The following is a 12,893-nucleotide window of genomic DNA, read 5'->3' as shown; positions in this document are numbered from 1 at the left end:
AATGATGGGACCTCTCTGCTGTACCCTTTCTCCTTTAGAGCTCATTAGAGTCGAGTCAGGGGAGACTATTAGTGGGGTGGAGAGCGAGTGAGGGCGGGGGAAGAGCCTGGGAAGAGAGCATCGGTACCGGCAAGCCGTCGTTCTGAGCCCAGAAGCTTTGGCGGAGTCCGGGCCTTGTCTGCCTTCGCCACCCCCAGCCGTTCTTGGGCGCGTCCCTGGCAGCGGCTGCTGGAAAGAAGGGCCAGGCCTGGCAGCACGTCTGCTCGTCAGCACGGAGCCAAAGGGAGCGATGGGGAGGTCTGAGACGAAGTTAGAAGTGAGTCAACACCTCGGGGCTCTGGGCCGATGGGCGCTGACGCTAGCTCCCAGCGCTGGAAGGGAAACTGCTTCCCGTGTGAAGTGTAGCTCAGCCAACTCCTGGTACCCTGCCGTCTGCAGCAAGCCTCGTGCCTAGCCCGAGCACTGGGCTGCATGAATTCTGTCCCCAAAATCCATCGCTGTTGTCCAAAGCCTTTCTGCACCTCAGATCAGCCTCCCGACCCGTGTCTGTCTTGCATTGGGAGCTCTAGGGCACAGCCTCTGTCCTTGCTGTATTCATCTGCAGCTCCCGCAGCTCTCGCTCGGCTTTGCTTTTGGGTTCGGCTGATGCAAATCAATATGAACAGTTTTCACCCGGATCCTGGACCTGCCCAGCGAGAGCCGGAGCAGTTTGCCTTTCTGAGTGTCGGATTGTGTCTCAAAGGGGCACAGAGGAGGAGGCTTCTTGCCCCTAGCAAATGACTGAGCTCAGCTCGCCTTACATTGCCATTGAATCCAGAGTTGCACCCATCCAGATGAGTGGTCTTAGTGCGAGTCCAGCCCCAAGGTTTCATTGTTCTCGGTCTGAGCACAGATCCTTCAGCTGTCCCGAATTTGGAAAAAGGGGTCATTCGCTGCTTGTTCTGGAAGGCCAGTGGGACTATATAAAGCCCGAAAGGGGTTTTCATGCATCACGCTAGAAATAACAGCTAGATGTGCTTCCTAACGCATTGGTGATGGAGCAGCAAGCCATTTCCTTTTCATTGAATCACAGATATTCTGGACCTGGAGGAACTGATGACTCGGGGGTGGCTCACTGGACAGGGGAGACACCCAGAGGTTTCTGTGGTTGCTTGCTAAGGGTGGATGAAATGCATAAAAAAATCTCCCATCGACTTCAAGGAAATGTAGAACGGAGCCCAGAGCGACCAAGCCCGTTCCCCATCTTGTGCCCATGGAAGGGCAATGGAGACGCTGTCTTTCCCCTGCAGCGATCCCACGGATGTGAAAGGGGCTGAAAACCTGCTGTGCCCACCCCTCGCTCGCTCGCACCGCAGCCTGGCCCTCTGTCTCGGAGCCTGGTCTCTTGGAGCCATTTATCTGCCCTTCTCCCAGTAATCTTAGTGCTGCGGGAGCCTCCTCCCGTCCCGACCCCACAGCTCTTTCCTCTCTCGGGGTGGCCTTGAGGTCGACTTGTTATGATTTTGTTACGATGGGAGACATGCAACAAGGAACGCCAGCAATTACAGTAGGTGTCAAATGTTAATCGGGGCTCTTGCTTGCGGGAGGCATTTCTGCGTGTGTGCACAGAGAAACGATGTTCTCCGAAGAGCTCTCTTTCCCCGTCTTTCATTCTGGAAATAGGCAGATTGCAGTCAGTTTAATGCAAGAAGAATTACATCGTTCCAGTCGTGCTTTTCCCTGCAGTGATTTGCCTCCGGTCATCTCATTAAGTTGTCTAAATGTGGCAGCTGAACACATTAAGCTTTTTCTCTGAGTTAATCACATCATGAGCACAGGCCGGCAGCATCATCAACATGTATACGTGGCACCTGGTTATACCAGAATATCTTGCTTGTGAGTGCGGGCACCCATTCATTGACCTCTGTGGGGAAAGCCTTTCTCTGGCTTTGTGGCCAAAATCTCACCCCTGCCGTTGACTGGCGTGACCATTTTGTACCAGCATGCATCGGAGCGAAGGCTTTTTTTAAGCCGTTAGGTGGTGCTTTATGAGAAGTTATTACAGGTATAAGCTCAGCTAGCTGAAGACTCACTTTTGCAAGGAGCACTGGTTGGTCTTCAAAGTACCTGCCGTGGTTTACCGTGAATCTTTTTTTCTGGAAATCCCACCCCTTGTTTTTAAATGTTCATAACACTTTAACCCTACTGCATTGATATTCTCCAAGCTCATCCTGTTCTAGCAATTTCCCAGGGACCTAAAAATCGACACCCAATTGAAATTTCTGGGCTTGTTAGGCTTATGAACTTTTAAAATTGGTAGATCCTGGCATGGGCTTATTGCACCCATATGAATGAAGGGATGCGCGCTGCCATAGAAATACCGTTATCGGTTAGCCTACAAAACTAACATGCATGATGCTTTGTCAGACTGGTGCCTAAGCCCGATTTTATGTCTAGTTATCCAGTGGCTCTGGCAGCACCCCGTGGCTTCATTGATTCATTTGTGGTAGTTACAGACCTGAGATGCTTTTCAATTCCAGTTTTCCTCTCTTTTGGCAGAAGGAAAGAAATCTGAGGAAGTAAATGCAAAAACTTTCTTTAAGTGATAGCTTAGGAAATGAGCTAGTTTCAAGGTTCACTCTTGCATGCATATATTATGTGATGGTTTCTTAAATCATCAAGTGACCTGATAGGCTCTCTGAAGTAATATTATGATTGTCTAATTTCTGGAAATGTTGATATGTGTATATTTAAAATAATCCACTACCATGCAATTGGTCACCTATTTTAAGGTAAGCTGCTCCTTATGAAAGCTTATGCATTTCTGATTTAGTTAGTCTAGAAAGTGCAAATGACCTCGGCCCTCTGCTTGACTTCAGAGTAACGTGGCTGTCTCCGAGTAGCAGGCCCTGGTTCAAGTGGTCCATACACCTTTAGCCTTCACGTTTCTTCACTGGAGTGCTTATTGCATGAGCTTAGCATTGCAGCAATGTGGGTTTTTTTTCTTTATATGACCTGATGTTGCACAGCGATGGTGAAACACGGAGGGACTCCTGTAATTTCATAATGGGGTGATCTCTTTAATTTCCTATGCCGAGATCTATTCCTCTCTCTTCCATGGAGCCATGGTGACATCGTGCAGGCTACGGGAGAGCATGTTGTCCCTCCTTTCAGGAATCTGGCAGGAAATCTCCGTTACAATGCATTGTTTCCTAACGGAAAGGATCTTGCGTGGAAAAGGCAGGTTTTGGCAGATGTTTCTTTTTATGAGAGAGGATAAATGTATTTCTTATCAGGCCAGCCATATGTTACTTCCCTTTACTCGAGCGCTGGACTGACCATCACGTCTCCATTTGCAGCGAGGTTCCTGAACGACAGTGCAGACCGTTTGCTGCTGATCACCTGGTGCTGATTCCTCCTGGTTTTCAGCTGCCCAGCTGGCAATTAAAAGGGCGAAAAACACAAATTCACTTTTTAAAGCAAATTGGCCTGTGGTTGCCACAGGGATGTCAGGAGGTCACCTGAGGAAGAAGTCTGCAATTGCACAAATCAAAGCAACTTCCTTAGGCTCATTTGTGTTGCAGATGGGGTCCTTGCTGTGTTTTATAGACCAGTGTTTCTCAAACTTTTAAGTAGCAAGTACCCGCTAACTTCTGAAAATTTCAGTAAGTACCCCAACACTCATATTTCCAGGGGATTTTATATTTACAGACTACTGTGTGTCATATATTGGAGGAAGGGCATGATATGACAGATGTCTGATGTGGCTTGGGTTGGGTTGCCACCTTTTACACCAGGGATGCACAACTCAAGTATGTACCTGGGCTAGAGGTGATGTCGGCCAAAGCTAGGAGAGCTGAACTCAGTGCCACGCAAAGCACAGCACACCAAATTATTACTGGGGAATTTAATTTTTTTTAATTGGACTACAATTTTTTGCCATAGTTTTGAGACGGAAAGAGGGTGAGAGAGAAAGGAAAAGAGGGCGAGAGAAAGAGAGTATTGGGGTACCTGCGTACCCCTTGCCTGTGTCTCGCGTACCCCCAGGGGTGCATGTAACACAGGTTGAGAAACTATGATATAGACTGTGGAGATCCTGGATAGTTGTCTGAACTTTCTCTCCTGGAGAGAAGAGTTCCCTGCCAGTGACCCAATTTCATCAGCTTGCAAGAAAGGGGTCCACGGGGCTAAAGCAAGTGACAGTTACATTTCCTCTGATTATTAATTCATTAGTAGCGTATCCTTCAGCTTGATGGACTGGCTTGTGTGATTAGTTATCTACTTAAATGACACGGTTACCAGAGCACAAGTCCTTTGGGAAACGGGATGGAGTTTGTGCTGCCTCCCATTGCGGCTGATTCGGCATGCGTCTCGGAAAAATGGAAAGAAAGAAGGAAAAGTTGGGCTTGCTAAGAGGGGTCGACAGAAGCACATCGCTCAAGCGCCGGTACAGTTTCAGTGCATGGTAACTGTGGCTTTGACTTTTGGACCAAAGGAAGGCTCGGTCCTCAGGAAACATTTCCCTCGCGTCGTTTCATCATCAGCCATTGCATTCCCCGGATGTGGCACAAGCTGTGCTTCAGCAACTTTGCACATATCCAAGGAGCAAGCAGATGCTTAACGCTGATGTGCTTTTGCAGAGATTTCAACCCAGCTTCCGCTTCCTTTGCGTTCAGTCTCCCGTGCGTCTCTCCTTTGCTGGTTTGCTCACGTCGTGAGTTGTACCGTGCCGGCGACAGCCAGGCTGATGTGGGGCTGCCGCAGCGTGCCGTGGTAACGACTGAAAGGGCCATGTAGGTAATACAGGAAGTAACCACTGGGTGGCTTCCGTGTCTGCGTAATGTTTTTCCAGGATAAGCCTCGCTCTGAACGCTGTCCTGGGTTGTCTTGCAAAGCTGTGACGGAAAGGCTGTTTGCAGTCACTTAGCGTGCAGTCCTGCTCTGCCCAGCTTCCCTGCTCTGCCCATATAGCCCAATGCATGTAAACTACCCAAGAAGGAGATGCCAGGGAGTAGTGCGGAGGAAGCCCAGGGATGGCTCTGCCCCAAGATGAGAAGTCCTGGTCAGCCGGTCTCCTCTTGCATTGAGGTCACATGGTCCTCGGCAGGGTGAAGTAAGGACCTCCACTTAGGTGAATACCACATCCATCAATCCAGGACCATGCTAAGAGGACCTTGAAGGAAGCCTGGTGGCTCGCTCAGCTAATTTTGGGTGTTGCTGATTCCCAGGCACCTCTGTGCCTGTAGCAGGCAGCCATGTTCTGCAAACTGGTTCATCTTTAGGGGCAAACTGAGAAGGAGCAAGTCAAAAATCCAGCCCAGCCTTGGTCCTTTATTCCTTGGCCAATTGGAGTTTTTTTCCCTGCAAGAGTGGCTCTTTCAGTGATATTGTAGGCCTGTCCTCAAAGAACGAGCCTGCGGCAACCACTCCATTCCCACTGACTGCTGAACAGGCAAGGAGGAGTGAGACTGCTGGCAAGACACTCTGGAAAGCCTGAAGTTTTCTTCAGTTGGCCGTGATCCGCCTTCCAACCTGTCTTGACTGGTAGCAGAGTGCATGACCAGCACCATCATCCCATTGCGTGCTAGCCTTTAGGTGGTTGCTCTGCTCCATGTACTCTGCTGGCAACAGGTCCATGAGCCAGGCTTCATTTTACAAGAAAACTCATGACAGCTACTGGGGAAGTAGCTCAGATGCAAGTCCATGGGCTGGCCTCACGTGGGGCCAGACTAGTATCTGTCACTGTGGTCCTTTGCAAATCAGCTGCAGATAGCTGGGCGGGGGACTCCAAGTTAGGAGGCACCAAGCCTGATTCTTATCTTCTTTCCATCCTTTCTATAATGCCAGGAAGGGGCATTTGAACCAATGTAAAGGGCGGGGAGGTCATCCTTGTGCTAGTGTGTGTGACCGGAAGTTGTGGGGGCAGAATTTGAGCTGGCTGTAAAATGTAAGGTGCCAAATTCCTCCTCCTCCTTCCCCCTCCACCCACCCATTAGTTGCTTCCTCTGTGCACAGCAAGGTGGGTCCTAGATTGGTGGAGTTCATCCCTCCCAGAGTCGTGTTTGTCCGGTGGAACAGGAATGGGCGTGCCGAGTGCATGCTTCATGGGGATCTTTCAGGGGAGGCCGGCTGCGAGGCTGTTGCTGGCTGACCTGGCAGGTTGCAGTCAGCCCACGGGCTGCCTGGCTAGAAGACCTCTCCTGCCTGGCAGCCTGTTGCATAGGCAGGAGCTCCTGAGTATTGAGACCTGTATCCTTGGGTGTGGAGATGATACGCATTTAAACCTGAGCCTTGGCCAGTCTGTGAACACAGGGTGGAGTCTGGGAGAGATCAGGCCTCCATTACCATGCTGCCAGGAGTAGGACTTGGGGCTGTGGGGGAGCATGCTAGTTTGGGTACCAGGAAGCTTGAACTGTCTCTCTCCTGTCATTTGGGCCCCTGCCACAGGTAAAGATGTGATGGGGTCTGATGCACAATGCACACAGTCGTGTTTCCTGCTGTACCACGTAAGCACGGCAGCAGGCGTGATTGTAGGATCACGGGTCAGATCCCATCACGCCTTATTGCTCGTGTGAGCCCGGGTCAGCATGGTGCACCCCTGCAGCTGGGAGCCCCATCAGCTGGCAAGACCCCCAGCCACAGGGGCAGACCTGGCCATATGTTCACCTAATGGTGCGAGAGAGACCAGTCACGAAGTTGTTACACATTTCCTGTAGAACAACTTTGTGGCTTATTCCTCATTTTGGCACACCATTAATTGATTAAACATGTGGCTGAGTCGCATCTTAAGATGAAATTAACTGGTTAATTAAGTCTTAAGTGTAGCGTGTGGCAAGGGGCCTTGGCCTCTGGGTTGAGTTCAGTGTTTCTCCACCTGGAACATGTAATGGTGCTTTGACCTCCTTTGTGAAGCACCTGGGGATATGCTGGCGGAAAGTGGTAGGTGAGCGCTGGGCGGAGGGTGGAGAGAGCATCATCCTCATCATCACCACTCTTCCTGCCCTGCGCGGCCGGCAAAGGCTCACAGGGGCTGGGCTCTCCTGGCAGCGATCCCTGTGGGGTTACACCCAATTACACCACCCCGCCTCGCCTGCCGTGCCACCGAAGGGTTAGAAGCGCAGCCTGCTGGGTGGGTCAGGTGAGCTGCCCGAGCGACTTGGCAGCCCAGCGCGGGTGTTGGTGAGTGCTGGCTCCAACACGCAGTTTTGATCCTGGGGCCAAACGTGCGGAGCTGATCGCGTGCGACTGAGATGGTGCGTGCATGTGCTGAGCCTGCGGCGGGGAGGGGCAGGAGGAGCAATGAATGGGGCATATGCCATAAGACCATAATCGGGAGCTTTTTCTTTCCGGGGGAGCATCTAGCCAGGAGGAGCTGTGAGCCTGACTTGTGGGGGGGTAGCGATGCATCTCCCCTTGCCAAGCCCTGCTAACACACCCAGGCGGGAGTGTGAGAGGGGCAGCACGGGGCCCAGAACAGACCCTTGAATCTGAGCACCCCAAAGGGAAAATCCCCATCCAAAGCCCCCTCCATGTGATGATTGGGACTCGCAGGCCTCTAGCCCCCCCATGCTGGGAAGTGCTCGCGATCCACATCCCAAGCCGGTAGCCCCAGCCCGTCTCCGGCGCCTAGCAGGTTAAAGTTATGAGCAGGCTCCTAGAAGGATTTATTTTTTCCCCCACTCCACCGAGCCCAGGCCCCATGGAAGCTCCTTGTCGTCTGCACTAAACTCTCTCTTATCCTCTCCCTTCCCTCTGGATGAAACCTCACCTCCAGCTCCTTCTGCTGCCAGGTAGCTTTATTTGACCAGCGCCGTCTAAACCCGAGCAGTGTGCAGCAGCCGGGGTTGATCGGGCCGTTAGCACCACTAATTGGAAAGCCCGGCTTTGGGGGAAGAGCGTGGCTTACTGCAAATGTCATCTGTGTTTAGACTCTCGCAGTGAACCCACATCTCTCTTCAGGCCGCTTTTAATTAGGGGCCAATGAGCACATTGTGACACGTGTTCCTGTTTTCATAAGAAGCGCTAGGTAGTTTGGCCGGGGGAGCGTCTTGTGGTGGGGAGGGGAAGGGGAAGACGGCGGAGCGGAGGAGCCAAGGGGAGCGATCACATGTTCACGAAATGAATCCTAGAAAGGGCATCTCTCTCTCTCTGCTCCCCCTCCCGCTCTCCCTCCTCCGCGCCGTGATAGTGTTGAGGTAATTGTACTGAATCCAGCAGCGTGCAAAGCGAAAGAGATTCAGCCGTTGCAGAACGGCGCAGAGGGCTTTCCAGTGACTAAGCACCGGGACTGCGGAGAGAGCCCCGGCGTGGCGGGGAACGGGTCCCAGCGTTCAGCGCCCCTGCCAAGAGCTTGACAAGGGCTTGCCCCCCGGGTGATGACTTAGCTGCCGGCGCCCTCGCCTGCAGGGGCACGTGCTACGGACCCCGGAGATCTGGGCTTCGGCTGCGCTGACCCGCTCTCCTCCTCCTGCCTCCCGGGGTGGGGGAGCTCTCCGATGCACGTTGTTTCGGAAGTCCTCTGGACAGCTCGGAAAGCGAGGCATGGGGCTGGCATTGTGATCCACGAGAGACGTAACTTTTTCTTTCCCTTTTTTCTCCCACTTCCTCTCTGCAGAAAAAAGCAGAAGCTGCCCACAGGATACTGGAAGGACTGGGGCCTCAAGTGGAGCTGGTAAGTCTTATCTCCCACTACGGGGGGGGGGGGGGCTGGACGGCAGCCAGGTGTGGAGAGGTCTGTGCGAGGCAGGCACATCTGTGCGTACGTGTGCGCGCACGCATGTCTAACCCGTAAGAAGGAAGTCCAGGACATCCAGCTGGCTCGGTAGCAGGAGGGGATGGGGTGAACGGGAAAGACGGAGACATACACACGTGTGCCTACTCCTCTGTGAGCCTTAACCCTTAACTTGCTTTCCTTGCTGTCCCTAGGAGCAGGGGCAAATCTGTGTTGCTCATGTTTTCGCCCACCGTGGCACAGCAGCGGGGACTGAGTCCATGCATTTGGTGCCTCAGTGAGCTTGTGTGTGGAGGATCCCCTCTGCAAAGCGCACGAGCACTTTCATAACCGGGTGGGGGGAGCATCGGAAGAGCGTGTCGCGGGGATGGAAGCAGTTCTGGGTTGGAGTGACCTGGCACTGGTCATTCTTGGACCCAGCCAGAGTCCTGCCCGTCCCTCCCAGGCACCCCTCGCACTTCTGGGAACTGTAATCACGGACTTCAGCTGCTCCCTCACCTCCCCCAGCTTGACTCCTCCTTCCCCCCAGCAAGCCTCTACAGCAACTAGCAGGGAACCTCCCTCCCTGAGGCGTGCAGGGGTCACTTCACTGGGGAGGGCACCCTAGAGCGAACATCCCTTGTCCTCCCAGTAGTACTCCCTCCACACTGTGGAAAGGGGCAGCTGGAGGGGTCCTGCAGAGCATTTCTTGCAAGCTGCTGACCGCCCCCAGACAGACGCTGTAGCTAGCGGGGTCCTTCAAGGGAAAGCGAGCGGTGGGAAGGAAGGCGCTGGGTTTCTGCTGGAGGAGCATCCCTGGGGAGCGTGGCTCTGGGGCTTTCCCTGCCGCTCAGAATTCACGAGGGTTTTGTCGAGCGTAGCAAAGGCGGGCATCCCTGGGGGACGGGGGATCGCTTTGGCACACCTCAGCTCACCTCTGTCGGGAAGGGGAGCTGCCCATCGGCACTGTGGGCATAACTCCATCATCGGGGAGCTCCACCACCAAGTTTCCTGGCCCCTTCGACTGGCTGGGTCAAGCTTTTTGTTCTTTTAAGTATGGTACATCTTTGAAAAGTTCACTTGTCCTCTTCCTCTGCAAGCAAAGCTTTCAGAGCCGGCCTGTCCTTCTGTACAGTGCAGAGCATGGTCACTGCCACCGCTGGTGTACGGTACCAGGGACCACTGGTACGTGCTGCCACGCTTTGCTGAGGTTGTCTGGGTCTCTTACAGGCTCCCTTTAATTTAGCTGCACAGAGAGAGAAGTCGTCCTACCTCAGCCCCTGCCACATGTTGCCACGATACAAATCAATGCTTATTAATACTCAGCCATCTCAACTGGAGAGGACGTTCCTCCAGGAAGGAGTGCAGAGCTCTTCATGCACACCCGTACACACTTGCATATGGTACACTTGGTCTGCTTCCCGCATGATGCCGTAGGAATGGGCAGGGGTCCTGGAAGAAGGGTGGGCCTGCAGATCTGGGTCCTCGGAGCCAGCTCCGTGCTCTCAGGCTGCAGAACGTTCTTGCCCTCTCGCCCATGCAGGGGTGGCTACCAGCAGAGCCCAGGTCACAGACCTCTCCCTAATGTTTGTTCAAGCATAATCTGGTTATTGCATCAAACAGAGATGGTGACAGATAAGCGTCTCTGTGATAGCAAGGCAGCTTGCCAGGTGCTGATTTTTTTCAAGGCGAGAGGTCACTGAGGATGTTGGTTAGTCACAACTGAGAGAGGCAGGAGGTTATAGGAGCATTAGCAAACCACAGAGTGGTGATGACATGCTGGTAGTTCCATGTGATGGCAGGTTGAATCCAAAGCTAGACCATCTTGAGGGAGTGGTTGTTTTCGATTGGGCTGACTAAAACCTGCTGGATTTTCCCTTTTGTTCCTGATCCAAGAGTGCATCGTTGGGCAGCAAGGCCATGTTGACTCTGCCTTCAATTTAAGGTAAAGGGAACCAATCAGAGACAGATTCAGATTTGCAGAAGGGGTTGGGGGTTTTTTGGTGCATTCGTGATGAGAGGGATTTTACCAGCTGAATGCATTGACTAGCAAGTCTGGCCTTGACTTAGCTTCAGGTGCACCAAAGGGGTTTTGCAGGTAACTTGGTGTAGGAGAACTAAGAACTTAGCCATGGATCTTGAATCCTTATCAGCACGTCCCTGAAGCTGAAAGCTGTTGAGTTAATCTCCCGACCAGAGACAAGCCTTCGACTTTCACCTTTTCGGCCCTTAATTCTGGGCTTTCAGACTCCTGTGCTCTTCATTGAAATGTGCATCCCGAGGCTTCCTTTGGAAGGTGTCTGCGCTAAGTGAGTGCTTTGTGTTGACAGTCTGTCTCCCTAACTCCCGCTGACTTGATCTTAAAAAATCTGGCCCTGTGTCTTATCTTCTCTAGTGTTGACGGCTGTGTGATTCTCCCGCTGTAGGATCACTGCCCTTGGTGCTGCTTGAGTTGGGAATGTGAGGGGTGATTTTTTTCCCAAGCTAGAAAGAGCATGGTCTGACTCAGTCCCACTAAAAGGCAATCACAGGCGGATCCCTAATTCCTATAGATGCCTCTGAAAATCCCACGCCTCTCCTCCACAGCACCTGGGCAGGGGTCTCCATGTCCTTATCAGTAGTTGGTCTAGCACTGAGCATGGCTTGGGTGTTTGAAAAGTGGAGATGTTGGGTACTGTGGTCAAGACCATGCTGTGTTTCCGGCAGGAAGATGATTCAGAACGTGAATCTGAGTGCTGTCCTGAAAGCTTTCACTTGGGCTGAGCCCCGAGTGAACCATGTTTCATGCAGAGTGAAAAAACTGCGGCAGCAACTTGGCTTGGATTTAGCATAGCTGTTCAGTGCATTGCTTCTCTCGTTGACTTGACTAGCATCTAAACTGGGGTTGAAACCTAAGCATGCACTAATGTGGTGTGCGAAACCACGACCAACTTGTGTACAGTGATGGGCAAACAAAGCCCTTCCCCATCCCCAAATCTACAAGTGCTAACAAGCGTCTTCTGCTCGGGATCCAGCAGCAGGCGAGTAGTGCAGTCCTCATACAATGAACTCTCTCTTGCAGATAGGGAAGGCAACTATTTTTACAGCTGCTCGGTGCTGTTAGTGGAATTCCCCCTGCAGGACAGGAAATGAGTGCAGAGGAGGTTGAATCTTAACAGACCAGCCTATACCCTGGTTTTGCTGTGAACCTGTATCTGTCCCATAGCACGGCTTTGCTGTGGCCAGGCCAGCCATGGCTGGCACGTTGCTGTTCTCTGTGCCGGCTCCGCTGCGTTCTCATTTTCCCTCGCCTGCGAGCATATGGTGATGAATGGTATTTTTAAAGTTGGTGCTGGGATTTTTAGCCTTCCCTGTTTCTTAGTATGCAGGTTTCTTTTAAACCCGGAAGCACAGGATGTTGTTAACACTTAGCGGTCTGAGCCGTTAGCTAGCGCACATTTTTCTTAGGAGGCAGCACAGGAGATAACTTGAACTGATGTGTGTGCACACGAGACTGGGCCACAACCCGCAAGGGGCACTCACCAGCCGCCTCTCGCCCCCAGTGTAGCCTGGTGACATGATTCATCATGTCCCAGTCTGCTCGCATAAATGGAGGTCGGAGGAAAGCACCTTCCTTTATTGAAGCATGTTCTTGCCCTTCACCGCAGTCCCTGCAGCAGCGAACTGCCTGTGTGTACTGGGTCCGGCCAAGCCGCCCTGAGGTGTTGTCATTGATTGAGTAGCACGTGCTGCTTTGACTCTTCAGAGCCATTGCTCCTGGCTTCCTCTTCCTAGGAATTGCCTTCCCCTGCTCCTGCGCCTAGGCCTTTCCAGGACAGATGCCTGTCCACCAGCTCCTCCCAGGCTGGAAGGGTCTGAACTGGGGCTTGAACAAGGAGGCTCAGCTTGCCTGGTATTCCCTGATACTCTGGTATCATGACCCAAATCATCAGTGCTGCCAGCAACTGCTTTGACCTTCATTGGTTAGGTAGCTGTCCCAAGTGCGTTTGGGTCTTCATAGGAGAGACTTTTATGTTCTGCTGCAGGAAGCTGTGAACTGAGCGTGGTGACTTCTGGGACGCAGGAGCAAGTGGCACCTTCACACCCAGCTGCCATGGGGATGGGTCAGTTGGACACGCATGTAGAAACAGTCCCTCTGTCCGCCGCCTGCTGTAAGTCTTACACCTTGTGCACCAACCTTCCTGGTGAGGTGACAATAGGGCGT

General features: G+C 52.6%; 1 protein-coding gene across 26 annotated transcripts in view; it reads left to right on the top strand.

Annotated features, from left to right (window-relative positions):
* NCOR2 (nuclear receptor corepressor 2) overlaps positions 1 to 12,893 on the top strand; it is a 331,634-nt gene that overhangs the window by 167,402 nt on the left and 151,339 nt on the right. For all 26 annotated transcript variants that reach the window (XM_019538935.1, XM_019538934.1, XM_019538936.1 and 23 more), the window contains exon 7: positions 8,594 to 8,650. In XM_019538935.1, the coding sequence (XP_019394480.1) occupies positions 8,594 to 8,650 (57 nt within the window). The remainder of the gene's footprint in view (positions 1 to 8,593; positions 8,651 to 12,893) is intronic.

This window comes from Crocodylus porosus, unplaced genomic scaffold (assembly GCF_001723895.1).
Source record: "Crocodylus porosus isolate Cpor-Errol unplaced genomic scaffold, CroPor_comp1, whole genome shotgun sequence".
NCBI classification, from domain to species: Eukaryota; Metazoa; Chordata; order Crocodylia; family Crocodylidae; genus Crocodylus; species Crocodylus porosus.
The sequence above is the reverse complement of the archived record's forward strand: the minus strand, read 5'-3'. Positions and strand labels throughout refer to the sequence as shown.